This window comes from Squalius cephalus, assembly GCF_949319135.1.
Source record: "Squalius cephalus genome assembly, chromosome: 3".
NCBI lineage: Eukaryota > Metazoa > Chordata > Actinopteri > Cypriniformes > Leuciscidae > Squalius > Squalius cephalus.
In genome coordinates this window covers 21808863-21824694 of record NC_137124.1, presented here as the reverse complement: position 1 = coordinate 21824694, position 15832 = coordinate 21808863, and the positions used below count along the sequence as shown (strand labels likewise).

Below are 15832 nucleotides of genomic sequence, written 5' to 3'. Positions count from 1 at the left end.
GTCTGGCAAAGAGCTCATTCAAGTCCATTTCCATGGCCTCGAAATCGCGGCACCAATCAGAAACGTTGAGGCGGGCTTTACAAGATGACGATCGCTCTGATTGGTTTTAGGTCTAACCTATCCAATTGCGCCCAGAGGCATTTGAGCGACGTCCACTCCGTTGGTGAAGCTCACCAACTTTTAAATGCAGTATTATTATATTCAAATTGCAAACACATGAGGACAGTCTCCATGAAAGACCCACTGGCAGATGAACGTGCTACTACATTTCTCTCCGAAACAGTAGGAAATTAAATTAGATTTAATAGAGGATTTTAACTGTGACAAGATGATTGACAGGGCAGTTTACATGACGGGATGCACGCGACAGATCCGTCCGATAAAGATGACGAAGTAGTATGTCCCAAAGTTGCCTACTTTTTTGCTACACATTCAAAAGTAAATACATTTTCTTCACAAAAAGAGTACATACTTTTATGGCATAGTGTAACATAGGCGAATTTGGACGCAGCATATGGCTTTACACGTGACGATCACTCTGATTGGTTTTAGGAGTTTTAGGTCTATCCAATTGCGCCCAGAGGCATTTGAGCGACGTCCGTTGGTGACGCCCCTTTGGAAATGAGTTATTAAAAAAGCTTTGCCAGACTATAACTCAGTTACTACTGAGAATGGTCTGGTTTTAACCAGGCTAGGTATAAGATGGATGCAACTTTGAGTGCCTCCATACAGTTAGCTTTAACGAAAACTATACATGACATTTTTTTTCGTTCGAAATAAAGTTAAAATTGTAAGAAAGGGATTTGATTTAAGAGGAGAAGTCCAGCATATGTCACCAGAGAGAAGTCTGACATATCAGGTTTGAGTTACGACGGTTTTACGGGGTCCAAAAAAAAGAAAAAATTAAATGTGCATGAATAAATTGTTCACAATGAACAACATGCATTTAGAAGATAGATGTGAATTTTCATTTAGTGCTGACTTTAATTTTGGTTTTATTGTTTGGTATGTTATAAAACTTGAAACTTTACAACCCATCTGCATTAAACATTAAAATATCGTTAGATAACAATAACACTAGACAGTTCACCCAAAAACTTTAATATTGTCATAATTTATCACCCCCAAGTTGTTCTAAACCTGTATGAGTTTGTTTCTTCTGTTAAACACAAAAGAAGGTTTGGAACAACTTGAGGGTGAGAAAATGACACAATTTTCACTTCGGGGTGAATTATCCCTTTAAATAATTTTAAATTATGCCAGTTAGCACATTAACTTTGGCAGCTCTAAACCAGTAAAACTAAAATAACTAAATACATCTAAACAATAACTAACAATGATAGAGTGAAAATGAAAACTAAACTGTAAACAAAATACAATAAAACATTCTAAATCAAATTACAAAATATAACATACCTACCTTAGTGAAAAAATAAATGTACCAAAATGTATTTGAAATACATTTATTACAAATACCCTACAATTGTACTTTTGTTATACTAAATTGACATACTTAAAGTCTGCTAAATTGGAACAACTAATTATGTACTTGATGTACTTTAGTTATCCGGAAATAGTGCTGACGTCCAACTAAAGATATCCTTAAGTATATTTGATTGTGCTTAAGTGGAACTATTGCAGGTAAACTTCAAATATCTTGCATTTAAAGAATGATATTAGACTGAGATCATATTATCCTTACTAATAGTGATATTAAAACACATTTTAGGCTTAATATTAAGAAATGTGCATTGTGCAATAAAGAAGTACTCCAAATAAACATAACTAACTATAATATTTACATCAGTAAGACTCAAGCGATATGTCAGTAAATTATGTTAATGGATTTGTAGAATACTTAGTATGAAATAAATGTACATAAATACACATTGGTATAGGTTTTTTTTCACTAACTTCAGCCAGATATGCTGTCCAGAATTCATGGCAACGCCACCAACATTTTCAACAACAAGTCACAAAAACAATTTCTGGAGTTCTGATATTTATTTTGTACTGAAACTACACATGAAAAAAGTTAAATTAGCAATCTAGTAAAAATTGTCAGTTTCAGTTACTCTGGTTGGATTTTCACCACTGTCTATCGTCTTACTGCTGTTCTGAGTTTAGCTGATCGAGCTCTTGGGTTCTCCTGCACCTCTTCCTCACATGGCTTTATCACTTTCTTCAGACTGACCCAATGTACGCTCTCTCGCCCCCTCTCCCCATCTTCATTCTCTTCCTCCTCCTCCTCCTCCTCGTACTCCTCTCTCTCCAATCCATGCTGGTCTTTGGCTCGCTGGCGAATGCTGCGGCGTGGTGGGGCAGCCAGGTCCTCTCCACGAAGAAAACGCTTGGTCAGCCGGTCCTCCAAGGAATGGAAGGTGAGAACACAGAGTCGCCCCTTGGGACGGAGCAGAGTTTGCGCCACATGCAGGCCGGCGTGCAACTCATTGAGCTCGTTGTTTACAAATATCCGTAAGGCCTGGAAGGTTTTGGTGGCAACGTGTGAAGGCCGCTGCAGGCGGTCACGCCGGGCGTACATCGCACTGGCTGGAAATGCTCCTAAAATAAGAGAGGCAGTTGGTTAAGTTAGTTAAGTTAGTTATTTAGTAAGTTATAGTTATTTAGTTAACAGTGTCTTGCAATGCTCCTTTAAAGGATCCAAAAATTGTATTGTTTACTTGCATTAGTCTTTTGTTTTATTTTTCTCAGGTATTGCTCCAACTAAAAGATATTGATTTAACATACATTTTCCAATTTGTTGTCTATTTAGTTCAAATATCTGTCAGAGCAGTGTTTCTACACCTTTTTGTCTTACATATCTCCTGGCCACATCAAAAATGCTCAAGTACCCCTTCATCAACCCCAAACTCATTTTATTAATTATCAGTTAGATCAGATGTTCTTCACTTTGGTCCAACCTTGATCAAACTCAACTGCCTGTAACTTTCTAGTAATGGACCCTTTTCACATTACCGGGGTTCTCAGAAGCAGAATTCATCATAGTCCGGTGCGACAGCAAATATCCTTTTTGTATTTTGCTCCAATAGCAAAAGAAAACTCTGTGACTGAGTTTCCATGACTTTCCAAAAGAGGGAGAAAATATAGAGAGGCTGATTACGCTGGTCAGAAGAGAGAAAGATAAAATTTGTTGCCACTCCCTCAGCCGTTGTATTAGAAACACCCTCGCACCAGTGTTAATTCGTTTTTTTGTCATTTACTGACAAGGTAGTATAACATAGAGTTATAAATGTGTAGGCTATTCTTTAAAAAAAAATATATATATATATATAAAACTTTACTAGTGTCGTAACGTATGCCATTAGGGACCAAGGGAGGTGATAGGAAGGCATAGGCGTAAACCAGGATAATCCAAAGAGAGTGAATTTTATTAATCAAATATCAAAAATTGGGGTACAAATTTCAAGTCTGTGAATACTAATAAAGAAAAAAAATTATTGGATTTTTTTTTTCTTTTTTTTTTTTACAAATGCTTTGCTCAGCGCACTTTTTCTAACAAAGAACAAAGTAAATTTGATTTAAAAAGCACAAACGCAACCTCAGCTTAACTCACTGACCCCCTTCTCCCCCAAAGGCTGAGAAGGTCTGGCTTAAAGGGTTAGTTCACCCACAAATTTTAATTACCCCATGATTTACTCACCCTCAAGCCATCTTAGGTGTATATGACATTCTTCTTTCAGACGAATACAATCGGAGTTATATTAAAAAATGTCCTGAATTGTAACTGGACTAAACCAACTCTGTATCCAGATAGCGTGAGAAAAAACACTGATCTCTTGCTTAAGGCAGAACTAGACATTTATGGTAACAGAAAATATACAGATACAGATAACTGTTTAAAATAATACACAATTATTAAATAATCGATTGAAATATTTCTTAAACAATACATTTGGTACAAAATACAAAAACACTTGGTAATTTCCAGATATTTAAATACACGACCCTGGAAGTGCCCACCCCTTTGGGAAATCCGCAATCTAACCCGGAAGTAAACGCTAGCGTCAGAGCCATGGCAGCTGACAAAGGAGGTATAAAAGGTATAGTAAAAAAACAAACAAATGTGTAATGTCTTTATTTCATGAAAACTGAAAACCGAATTGGTAAATGAAGGGCAATTCCGCGCAAAACTGTCACATCCATAACGCCAACTAAATACCATGGCATTGTGTTGGCGTTATGGATGTGACAGTTTTGCGTGGAATTGCTCTGAAGCGTGTTATGATATCCGTTGATATGTGCACACCAAACATACACAACAACGCCTTCATTCATCTGTTAATGTACTCTTACCAAAACAATATAACGAATGACAAAAACAATTAAACCTCTTGAAATATACACTGCATTATTGTCCGGGTGTAGAAATAACTATAACAAAAAAATTGTACCTTGCGCTCATGTATTTCTATTACACGGATCAGGTGACGATATCATAACTGCATCTCATCATCACAACTAAATTTTTTTTTAGATTTTTTATGCTGAAACGTGTCATCACAGTCTGTGAAAAGGGTTAACTTGATTAGCTGTATAAAGTGATAATTGACTTAAAGGGCACCTATTATGCAAAATTCACTTTTACATGGTGTTTGAACATAAATATGTGTTGGCAGTGTGTGTACACAACCACCCTATAATGATAAAAATCCACCATGTGCTTTTTTTTAAATCCCCATAAATCATAAGCACTGTCTCAGAACGAGCTGTTCTCAGATTCGGGGCAATGTGACGTCACTTTGCACAGGCCCCTCCCAGGACTGTTGAGTGACACTTCAGTTTGAGCCTAGACCTGCCCTGAGTGAGCTGGACACAGAGTCCGCCATTGTTCCATGCTGGAGCAACTGTAGACAAGAATGTCTCCTAAGCGATTGAGGTGTTTTGTTGTTGGATGTAAGAATGAACTTAGCATTCTTCATTTACTCTCGTTGTTACTCGAGGATGGATCTGTACTGTTCGTGATCCAGCTGTCTCCGGAGAGACAGGACTAACGTTACTGATCACGGCAAAAATGAAAGTGAGAGCGCGCACTTTCTGACAGCTCATCCAGTCGTGGATATACAGTTTACCAGTTGATTAAGCACGCACTGAAAAGGTGTGTATATATTTGTTTACTGTTAGTTCTAACGAGTGTTTTGTGTATTTCGCTGTGTATGTTCCATGATAATGAAAGGGAGAGAGAGAGAGTTTATGGATAAGACTTTAATGCGCACTTATATACTGTGTTTATTCGGCTCTTACAGTGATTTTCTGGAGTAAAACTAAGGCTTCATCTTTTGTGTGATGTACAATAAACTTAATTGAACTCATCAGTATATTTTGGTCATCATTCGGACGGGGTCTGCTACAGCAGGCTTGTATTGATAGTGGATAAAAGCAGATGACAAATAACCGTAATTAAACGAAACTATTCCTGTTCCATCTCCATACAGCATATATTCTCTGGCTCTGTGGGCATTATTGCCCGAGCCGAGTCTCCGAGTCGAAATGAACACCACTACCGAGAGTTTCTGTTTTGATATTATCAGATGAGATTGTCCTGGCTCTTAGTGCAAGCTCGTGAGGCTCCGCCCCCTGGGCTGGCAGCAGCTGTTAATTTGCATTTAAAGGGATACACACTAAAACGGCACGTTTTTCTGAGCCCAAAAAAAATGACAATTGAAACATGTTGTAAAAAATTATCTGTTGGGTATTTTGAGCTAAAAGTTAACATACACACTCTGGGGACATCAGAGACTTATTTTACATCTTGTGAAAAGGGGCATAATAGGTACCCTTTAAAGTGAGGAAACCCGTTGCCTCAAAATTATTAAGTAAATAAACCATGCGTAATTGAACAAATTAAGCTATGTGGAATTGTCAAGTTCATATAACTTAATTTTATCAATTAAGCATGGATTATTAATCATTCTAAGGCAACGGGTTTCCTCACTTTTTTAAGTTGTCAACTGTGCTGTATACTTTAAGAACATATAAACAAAGAGACAAACACACTGAAAGATGAACACAGCTGGGGACACACAGGGGCTTATTCCAGATCAGTATGTGTGATGACAGTGGTTTTGAAAATAAACAGGCTGTTCTACAAAGCTCCCAAAGCTCATGGAGAGATCCATGCTGTATATTGTGCTGAGATAAATTTGCTCAGTCTGAGCAAGGGGAGGTGACGTTGTTCCCTGAACTGACAACATGCAGAGCTTTAAGTTGCAGATAGAAAGGACAGATTCAACCTCGCCCTTCATGGCTTCAGATAAACATATTTCCCTAATATTTTTTTAGTAGTTTACCAAAAAATGTAATTTCTGTCATCATTTATTCACATTCATTTCGCCAGTTGAACAATTGAACATCAAGATATTTTGAAAATTGCACTTTCAAAAATGAGACTTTTGAAGAAACAGGCATACAAATACAGATTTGCAACAAAGAAAATGTTGACAGAATTTTGGGATGAACTTGAACTATCCCTTTAAAGGGCATCTGTATGCAAAAAAAAAAATAAAAGAGAAAAGGTATACTGTATATAAAAAATACACAGAAAAATCTGAAATTATGCAGAAGAAAAAGATTGTTACACACAGCAGTTTTTTCACCTTACTCTTCAGAGCTTCAATATGAAACATTTTGTTAAAAAAAAAAAAGTTAACGATTTATACAATTATTTCAGGTAAAATGTACCCACTTATATTTGTGCCATATAGCTTCACGCTGGCGAATGAGTGGAAGAGATGGAGAGACGCAACCAAAGAAAAAGAGAGGTGTTGCATCTCTCAAGTCTTGCGCTTCTGGGCTTGGAGGAGCGAGACACTGGCCAATCAATAAGACCACATGCCTCCCCCCTCCTTAATTTTAAAATCCAGTCATAAGGGAGCGAGGGAGGAAGAGGAAAATGAAAAGAAATAAAAAAATGAGCAGAGAATAAATAGATGTATAGACAGAAAGACAGGCCTGGAAACAGGCAGCTAAAAAAAAATAAAAAAAATAAAAAATCAAGATCATGTTTAGTAGGCAGTAAACATTAATCATAAAATAAAATGTGTATTGCAGCAATGTAAAAAACAACAAATAATCAAATCTCAATAGCCTAACAGATACAAAGTGAATAAATACACCAATCAGTCTGTTCCTGTTATCTCAATGGGTGCTCTCCTCACATTCCAAGCAGCAATCGCTATTGATTCTACATAATTGGCCATGAATCCTGATGGGTGTGACAATGAGAAGAGCCTCTGCCTAATTGCCTCTACATTTAAAATGTACTTACTTTATTTAAAACAATGTTTACACAGAAGCCTAATGGGCTGTACATTGTAAACAGGCAAAGGCCACACCAATCTCTACTATTAAACTTCATTTAAAGATAACTATAAAACATTAAATAATTTAAACAAATTTTAACCATGGAAACATTTTAATAATTCCCTTAATAGTTCATATTTATATTATACTAAACACTGGCTATTAGAAAGTCAAGTCAAATGTGAAAATGACACTTCGTTTAAATGGAAATGTAATTGGTTGTCAGTCTTTTATGAGAGTGCAGGGTTTAGAGGGTAACACCCAGCTGCTCATGGTTCTGATAATTGGCAGCATGTCTTTATTTGGATCAAACTGATTACTGCATGACATCCTTCTGTAATGAAGGAAGGGGAAAAATATCCCTCTTGAATGAGGCTCTGCACAAGCACATTTCAGCTTGAATAGAGGGCTTATTCTTTGTCTGAGTGTGAATTGAATTACGGATTTCCTTTTGTAATTCCTCTCTATTAATCACTAGCTTGAGTTGGTTTAAGGAATGAACAAGGGGCAGAACTATCATTCTGAAATTCAAGGCTGTGTTATTCCAAACATAATTTGACTGATTGAACAAAGAATAAAAACAAAGGCAAATGCTTAAAAGACGGCATTTAGAGCATTGTTCTGATTTTCCAGTCATAAGCGGAAAACATTTTAATTTAACTTGTATGTACAGTATATAATGTGTACACACTGCCCGGCCCCCCAAAAAAGTTGCGGTTTGTAATTTTATAGGCAAATACTTAAAGGGATAGTTCACTCAAAAATGAAAATTGTGTCATCACTTACTCAACCTCATGTTGTTCTAAACCTGTATGGGTTTCTCTGTTCTGTTGAACACAAAAGAAGATATTTTGAAGAATGTCAGTAACCAGACAGTTGATGGACCCCATTGACTTCCATAGTATTTTCAAACCAACTGTTTGGTTACCGACATTCTTCAAAATATCTTCTTTTGTGTTCAGCAGAAGAAAGAAACTCACACAGGTTTAGAACAACACGAGGTTGAGTAAGTGATGACACAATTTTCATTTTTGAGTGAACTATCCCTTTAAGAGTCTATGACTGGATCATTATTGCAGTGATTATTATGTTTCTAGCATGTTATATGTTTGGCAACAGTTCTTCTAACCCTAATTGATGGATTGTGTAGCTTTTCATTTCTTAAACAACCATGTAGGAAGACACATCATGCCATATTCCAGGATAACAATCAGTATATTTACATAGACAACAATGTTCCGATATTAAGCCGATTAAGACAATACTCTGATAAAACCAATAAAAATCAATATTGAAAAAAAAAAAAAAGTCAATACTCTGATTAAGAAACTACTATTGCCCCTTTCACACAGAGCTTTGAACCCGGGAAATTGCCGGCAAATTGCCAGAGTGCCTTCTGTGTGAACGCAAACACGACCCGTGATTTATGCCGGGATCGATGCCGGGTTGGGGACCTAGTAACATTGCCGTGTTCAGTCCCGGAACGCGCGCTGTGTGAACAAAAGCCGTAATAATGCCGTGTCGTATTGATGACGCTGAAGCCGGGATCGTTCTCCAGCTGTGAAACGGTACGTAATGCGAAAGTTTATGATCGAATCAGAGAAAAAAATGCACAAGCGTGGTTTCTCGTGAGAGAAATCGCAGCTCATAAGCAAACTTCAGACGCTGCTGAGACATTAAAGTCACATCGATGTCACGTGTCTTTACAGGATTTTTACGGGTTGTGTGTTAACGCACTCTCTGATTACGGAAAATCACTGGCAGTGTGAATGAACCAAAATCAAACGAACCCGGGTCAAATCCCGGGTCACTTTATCCGTGTATTTTCCGGAATCTCTATGTGAAAGGGGCTCATGTAAACAGGGATTTCTGATTACCTTAATCTGGCTAAAGTCATACTCGAAGTAAACAAAAAATCGAATTAAGACTTGTGGAGTATTCCTATTTTCAATGCATTATCGAAGTGCATTATAGACATGTACACACCTTATTAAACATCACATTATTAAAGTCGTGTGGGAGTTTTCGCCACATTTTGCGACAGGACACACACAGGTGGTCAACTATTTGATGGCAAACAAGATTGGCTTCAGAATTTGTATCCGCCCTCGTCCATTTGCACGTATAGCATGACAAATAATTAACTACACTTGAAGCTTTCGTAAAATTAAAAATGAAACATGGTTTCATATATGATACCATAACGAAGACGAACTGTGTGTTGATATGGAGGGAACGTTGGACGGCATGGCATGGTGACGTAATGACATGTGCCATTAATCAATCTATGTTTTATAACATGTAAAACGGGAACATGAAAGGAATATTCTTAAAGCAACTCATGTAAACACCTTAATCAGAATATTGTCTTATTCAGAATAAGGTCAATAATTAGGTTACTGCTGTCCATGTAAACATAGTCAGTAAAAGTCTTTGGGATGTTCTGGAGTAGACTTCACAGAGTGCTCGACTCTTGCATTGTCTATACAAGATCTTGACCAAAAATGTATGTTCCTCTTAATGGAAATAAAATCACAACATTTATTTCGATCAAGAGGTGCATACATTTTTGGTCAAGATCTTGTATTGACAATGTAAGAGTAGAGCACTTTGCGAATATTTTTTTCAGTTTATTTTTTTGCAGCATGCGTTTTTTCTGTCATCCTTTACCTAGCGTTACACTATATGATTACGCTCTTATTCATTCACACCAAAGTCCTTAACGCTTCACCCCTGCAGATCTGTAAGTCTTGTTTCAGTACAACAGAGATTCAGAGCGAGTGAACTACCATGATGAGTAGGCCTGATCCTGTTAAAAAAGTACGTCCAAATGCCATCAAACTCCTAAAGATGAATTGATTAAAACGTGCCTCACATTTGACTCATCCACCGCTTCTCGCTTGAGAAAAGGAACAGAAAAATAACATAGGTCATGTGAACACATGGATCTAGCCAAGACACACTTAGCATTTAAATGTTAGGTTGTACACCCAAGCACTCGACTGATTTTCTATGAGCCATGTCCGAAAATGGCGTGAGATGGAGTTGTGACTCAGTAAATGGTTTATTCCTCATTTTTCATGGCACACAGATATGGCTAAAGGGTGAATATGTTTGCTGAAAAGACTAAATCCTGCATATGCTATGACAACACACCGATGACTCATTTCCAGCAAATGTGTCTCACGGACACTAACATATTTCTCCTTGTTCACCTCTGGGAAAGAAAAGAGCAATAAGTGAAAGAGAGAGACATAACTGAAATTAAAGCCTTCCATCTTCTTGCTTACCCTGAAGAGTTAACTAAAATTTGCACAACATTTCCTAATCTATGCTGATCACATCATGTTTCCAGTAAGAACGGAGATGAAGGGTCTTATATTTTTCTGTAGTGCCAATTTACACTGCTTTTTTGACAGCTCAGGAAGGGCCATTACAAGTGCCTTGTTCCTGGGTGAGGCTGGCAGTAGCTGTTATGCACAAAACTTTCAAAGAGTAATGCTTCCTTATTACCTAGTAAATCCCCCTCTATATAAGCAACAGGCTGCATAGGGACACAGAACCTCATGAATGTTATTCAAGGCTGAAAGGGCAGCACTGCTGCTAGGGAACTCTCTAGAGACAATGGTTTGATTTTGTTAACTGTCCAGAAAAATGACTGTTATTGAAAAGTTATCAAGAAGACAGTAAGGGCTAGCGCAAAATGCGGCATCGGCATCTCGAAGCGGCACTTCCGGCGGCATCTCCAGCTGCCATCAGTGAGCGGCATCTCCAGCGGCCACCAGTGAGCGGCACTTCCGGCGGCATCTCCAGCGGCCATCAGTCAATTATGATTTTAACATGATAAAAAAAAATCAGAGATTGCAAGTATTCTGATTATTTATAATAGGCCAACATAACATGTATGTGGCAGATTTAATGCACCAAGGAAAATTATTAGCATATTCCTTATTAATTATAATATAAAAGACACATTTATTAAAAACATACGTTGTTCAGTTGTAGGCTAGTGTCATGATTCCTGTCTTGTGTTCCCCTTGTCTTGTGTGGACTTATTTCCTGTTCTGTGCCATGTTTTGTAGTCCTCTGTAGTTTTCTAGTTTATTAGTCTTCCCAGGTGTTTCTAATTAGCCACACCCCCTTGTTATCTTGTTTAGCTTGTTGGTCCCAGTGTATTTATAGCCCTTGTGTTTCACTTGTTACTTTGTCAGTTGTTGTACATGTAATGGTTGCCTCTGTGATTCCCTGGTTTTGTTCCTTTGAGTTTTGTGTTCCATGTTTCTTATTACTTTATTAAAATACCCTGCGTTTAGATCCTCGTCTTCACCTGTCTTCCTCAGCAACGTTACAGAATAACTGACCAAAATATGGATCTAGCAGGAGGTAAAGAGGATCCTTTGAAAGTGCTTTGCTCCATTTTTCAGGACGGTCAGTCTATTGAAGGGTATGTGGAGAAGTTTTTGACTTGCTGTCATCTAGCACCATTAGATGAATCCCAGCTTATGGACCTTTTTTGGAGCGGGCTGGACGAGAACATTGCCCAAATGATGCTGGAGGAATATCCTGGCTGGACCCTGGCCCAATATATAAATCTGGCTCTGCAGTTGTGTGGATCTCCCTTCACTGTGGGCGAAATGGAGGAGGATTCACCCTTAAGACTTTTTTTGGGGGGGAGCTATACAGCCGAAGCTCCGTCGGCCGTGGAGCGTGGTCAACCGCAGATCGCACCATCAGCCAGCACAATTGCGTCCACTGGACCCTTCCGAGGGTGGAGAGGACTGGTGTCCAAGCTGGCTGATCTGCCACTGACATCTGCCCGAGCAGCCGATCTCCCGAGATTTTCACTGGTCTCAGCGCTCTCAATTCCCCAGGCCCCCATGCCAGAATCTCGTTCCGCCGAGACCGCCGATCCAGAGACTGTTCAGGTCACGTCTGCCGATCCAGAGACTGTTCACGTCACGTCTGCCGATCCAGAGACTGTTCACGTCACGTCTGCCGATCCAGAGACTGTTCACGTCACGTCTGCCGATCCAGAGACTGTTCACGTCACGTCTGCCGATCCAGAGACTGTTCACGTCACGTCTGCCGAGCCAGTGTCTCCGGACAAGATGGCCGCCGCCGAGCCAGTGTCTCCGGACAAGATGGACGCCGCCGAGCCAGTGTCTCCGGACAAGATGGCCGCCGCAGAACCAGTGTCTCAGGACAAGATGGCCGCCGCAGAACCAGTCTCAGGACAAGATGGCCGCCGCAGAGCCAGTGTCTTCGGACAAGATGGCCGCCGCCGAGCCAGTGTCTCCGGACAAGATGGCCACCACCGTCGCCGAACCAGTGTCTCAGGACAAGATCTCCGCCGAGCCAGTGTCTCAGGACAAGATGGCCGCCGTCGAACCAGTGTCTCAGGACAAGATGGTCTCCGTCGAGCCAGTGTCTTCGGACAAGATGGCCACCGCCGAGCCTGTGTCTGTTTCTGTTCCTGTGCCTGAGTCGGTGTCTGTTCCTGTGCCTGAGTCGGTGTCTGTTCCTGTGCCTGAGTCGGTGTCTGTTCCTGTGCCTGAGTCGGTGTCTGTTCCTGTGCCTGAGTCGGTGTCTGTTCCTGTGCCTGAGTCGGTGTCTGTTCCTGTGCCTGAGTCGGTGTCTGTTCCTGTGCCTGAGTCGGTGTCTGTTCCTGTGCCTGAGTCGGTGTCTGTTCCTGTGCCTGAGTCGGTGTCTGTTCCAGTTCCTGAGCCGGTGTCTGTTCTTGTGCCCTGGCCGCCTGAAGGGTCGTCTCCGCCCTGGCCGCCTGAAGGGTCGTCTCCGTCCTGGTCGCCTGCAGGGGCGTCTCCGCCCTGGCCCCCTGAAGGGTCGTCTCCGCCCTGGCCCCCTGAAGGGTCGTCTCCGCCCTGGCCGCCTGAAGGGTCGTCTCCGCCCTGGCCGCCTGAAGGGTCGTCTCCGCCCTGGCCGCCTGAAGGGTCGTCTCCTCCCTGGCCGCCTGAAGGGTCGTCTCCTCCCTGGCCGCCTGAAGGGTCGTCTCCTCCCTGGCCGCCTGAAGGGTCGTCTCCTCCCTGGCCGCCTGAAGGGTCGTCTCCTCCCTGGCCGCCTGAAGGGTCGTCTCCTCCCTGGCCGCCTGAAGGGTCGCCTGCACCGCCTGCTCCGCCCTGGTCGCCTGCACCGCCTGCTCCGCCCGGGTCGCCTGCACCGCCTGCTTCGCCCTGGCCTCCCGTCCTGCCGCAGGCTCCAGGTCCTGTTCCATTCCACGGACCTGGCCCTCCATCCCTCCCCCGTTCCACCTCTGCTCCACCACCCTCCTTGACCTTTATTTATTGTTGTGTGTGGAGCGTCTGGAATCCGCTCCTTAAAGGGGGGGCTCTGTCATGATTCCTGTCTTGTGTTCCCCTTGTCTTGTGTGGACTTATTTCCTGTTCTGTGCCATGTTTTGTAGTCCTCTGTAGTTTTCTAGTTTATTAGTCTTCCCAGGTGTTTCTAATTAGCCACACCCCCTTGTTATCTTGTTTAGCTTGTTGGTCCCAGTGTATTTATAGCCCTTGTGTTTCACTTGTTACTTTGTCAGTTGTTGTACATGTAATGGTTGCCTCTGTGATTCCCTGGTTTTGTTCCTTTGAGTTTTGTGTTCCATGTTTCTTATTACTTTATTAAAATACCCTGCGTTTAGATCCTCGTCTTCACCTGTCTTCCTCAGCAACGTTACAGCTAGTAGGCCTACAACAGATATGTTTTTAATAAATGTGTACTAGTAGGCTACTAGGCTACTAATATTGTTAATATTTATAATATTATTATTATTAATAGTACCTATGTTTGTAAAGACGATTTAATTTGAAGAATAACAAATGTTAAATAAAATTACAATTAGGATATATTTTGGTGTGTTTCTAATTAATTAGCTACAGTTCTCTATGTAAAAACCTTTAAAATTAGTAATTAGGCCTATAATTTTTCACATGAATAGCCTAGGCTACATGATGTTCAGTTAGCCTACTTTTTTATGAAAAAATTGGATTTAATAATTTCCTCTGCGCAGAAACATAACTAATTAATCAGAAAGTGGTATCATCACACTTAGGCCTACTTTGGCAGCAGCCACAGCTGGACAATAAAATAATTAATAAAGTTAATAAAATAAAAAATATTGATTGCTGCACCGGAAAGTCCTGCCCACTGGAGATGCCGCTCACTGATGCCGCTGGAGATGCCGCTCACTGATGGCCGCTGGAGATGCCGCTCACTGATGCCGCTGGAGATGCCGCTCACTGATGGCCGCTGGAGATGCCGCTCCCGCATTTGGCCGCTGGAGATGCCGCTCACTGATGGCCGCTGGAGATGCCGCTCCCGCATTTGGCCGCTGGAGATGCCGCTCACTGATGGCCGCTGGAGATGCCGCTCACTGATGGCATCTCCAGCGGGCAGGACTTTCCGGTGCAGCGGCATCTCCAGCAATCAATATTTTTTATTTTATTAACTGCATTTTAACTAAATAACATTATGTAGCTACCACAGAGTAGCATATAGCTATATCATGTGTAAGCATATCCAGGGTGCGATTTGTGAAAAAAACAGAGGGGGGGATGTTTTGAAACATTTTTATTCATAAAAATAAATCATGAGAACATGAACTTCATTCACTGCATTTGCTGCTCTGGACCCTTTTCATTGTTCCCAGCTAGCTAGCTAGAGTTTTCGCACTGAAAAATTACATATTTGTACTTGGTGACATTCTGAAAAGCCGTACAAGGATCAAAGCTAATGGACCGGATCAGATAAATCAGAGCTTAGATTCTCTGCCCGAGCCCGAACTTGACCCGACCCGGGCCCTTGATCCAGCACTTGTGTTACAAAATGCAACACGTCACGTGTCATGCTCAGCGTCTCCTCCACTCGCACGCATCACACCGGCCCGGGATAATAAACTTTAAAAAATATTTATTTTGTTTAAAAACTATTCTATATTCTAAAACCTTGTTGAATTAAATTAAATTAAACTGTTCATTTTCTTCTGTGTTCATCATTGTTCACGTTTTTTTTTTTTTTTTTTTTTTTACGTTTCTTCATTCGGATCCTTTTGCGATCCATTTAATTCTGAATAAACAAACAAGGCAGTTTACATGATTTATCCTTGTTGCATTATTCATTATGATAATAATTAATAAATGCACGCACAATTATCCATGAACTTGATAAATGTTGCAGATGTTTTACTATGCACAAACAAATGCCTTTCAACTTATGTGTGCAAAATTCAGAAGCAGTAGAAATAAATGTGCAGCAGTTTGTACAAATAGAGTGTCTGTAGGCCTACTATATGTGTTGTAGCCATTAAATAAGCTCATTTGTTAAAATATTATAATGTTATTTTTTTCCATCTATGTTGATTTATGAAAAGTGAACTGAGTAAGATAGGATGTGCAGTATATCGGGAGACTTGGAGTGGGTCAGACATGATTTTGACCACTTCATTAAGTTTTGTTTTGTAGAAAGCCTTTCTTTAAAGTGAATTTCGTTTTGTATAAATTGTATC

The 15832-nt window shown here is 40.5% G+C and overlaps 1 protein-coding gene across 3 annotated transcripts in view; it reads right to left on the bottom strand.

Annotated features, from left to right (window-relative positions):
- Positions 1–973: 973 nt before the first annotated feature.
- mettl15 (methyltransferase 15, mitochondrial 12S rRNA N4-cytidine) overlaps positions 974–15832 on the bottom strand; it is a 104942-nt gene continuing 90083 nt past the window's right edge. For 2 of the 3 annotated variants that reach the window (XM_079866906.1, XM_079866907.1), the window contains exon 6: positions 974–2562. In XM_079866906.1, the coding sequence (XP_079723032.1) occupies positions 2099–2562 (464 nt within the window). In that variant the 3' untranslated portion in view covers positions 974–2098. The remainder of the gene's footprint in view (positions 2563–15832) is intronic. The other variant, XM_079866908.1, reaches the window with a different exon arrangement.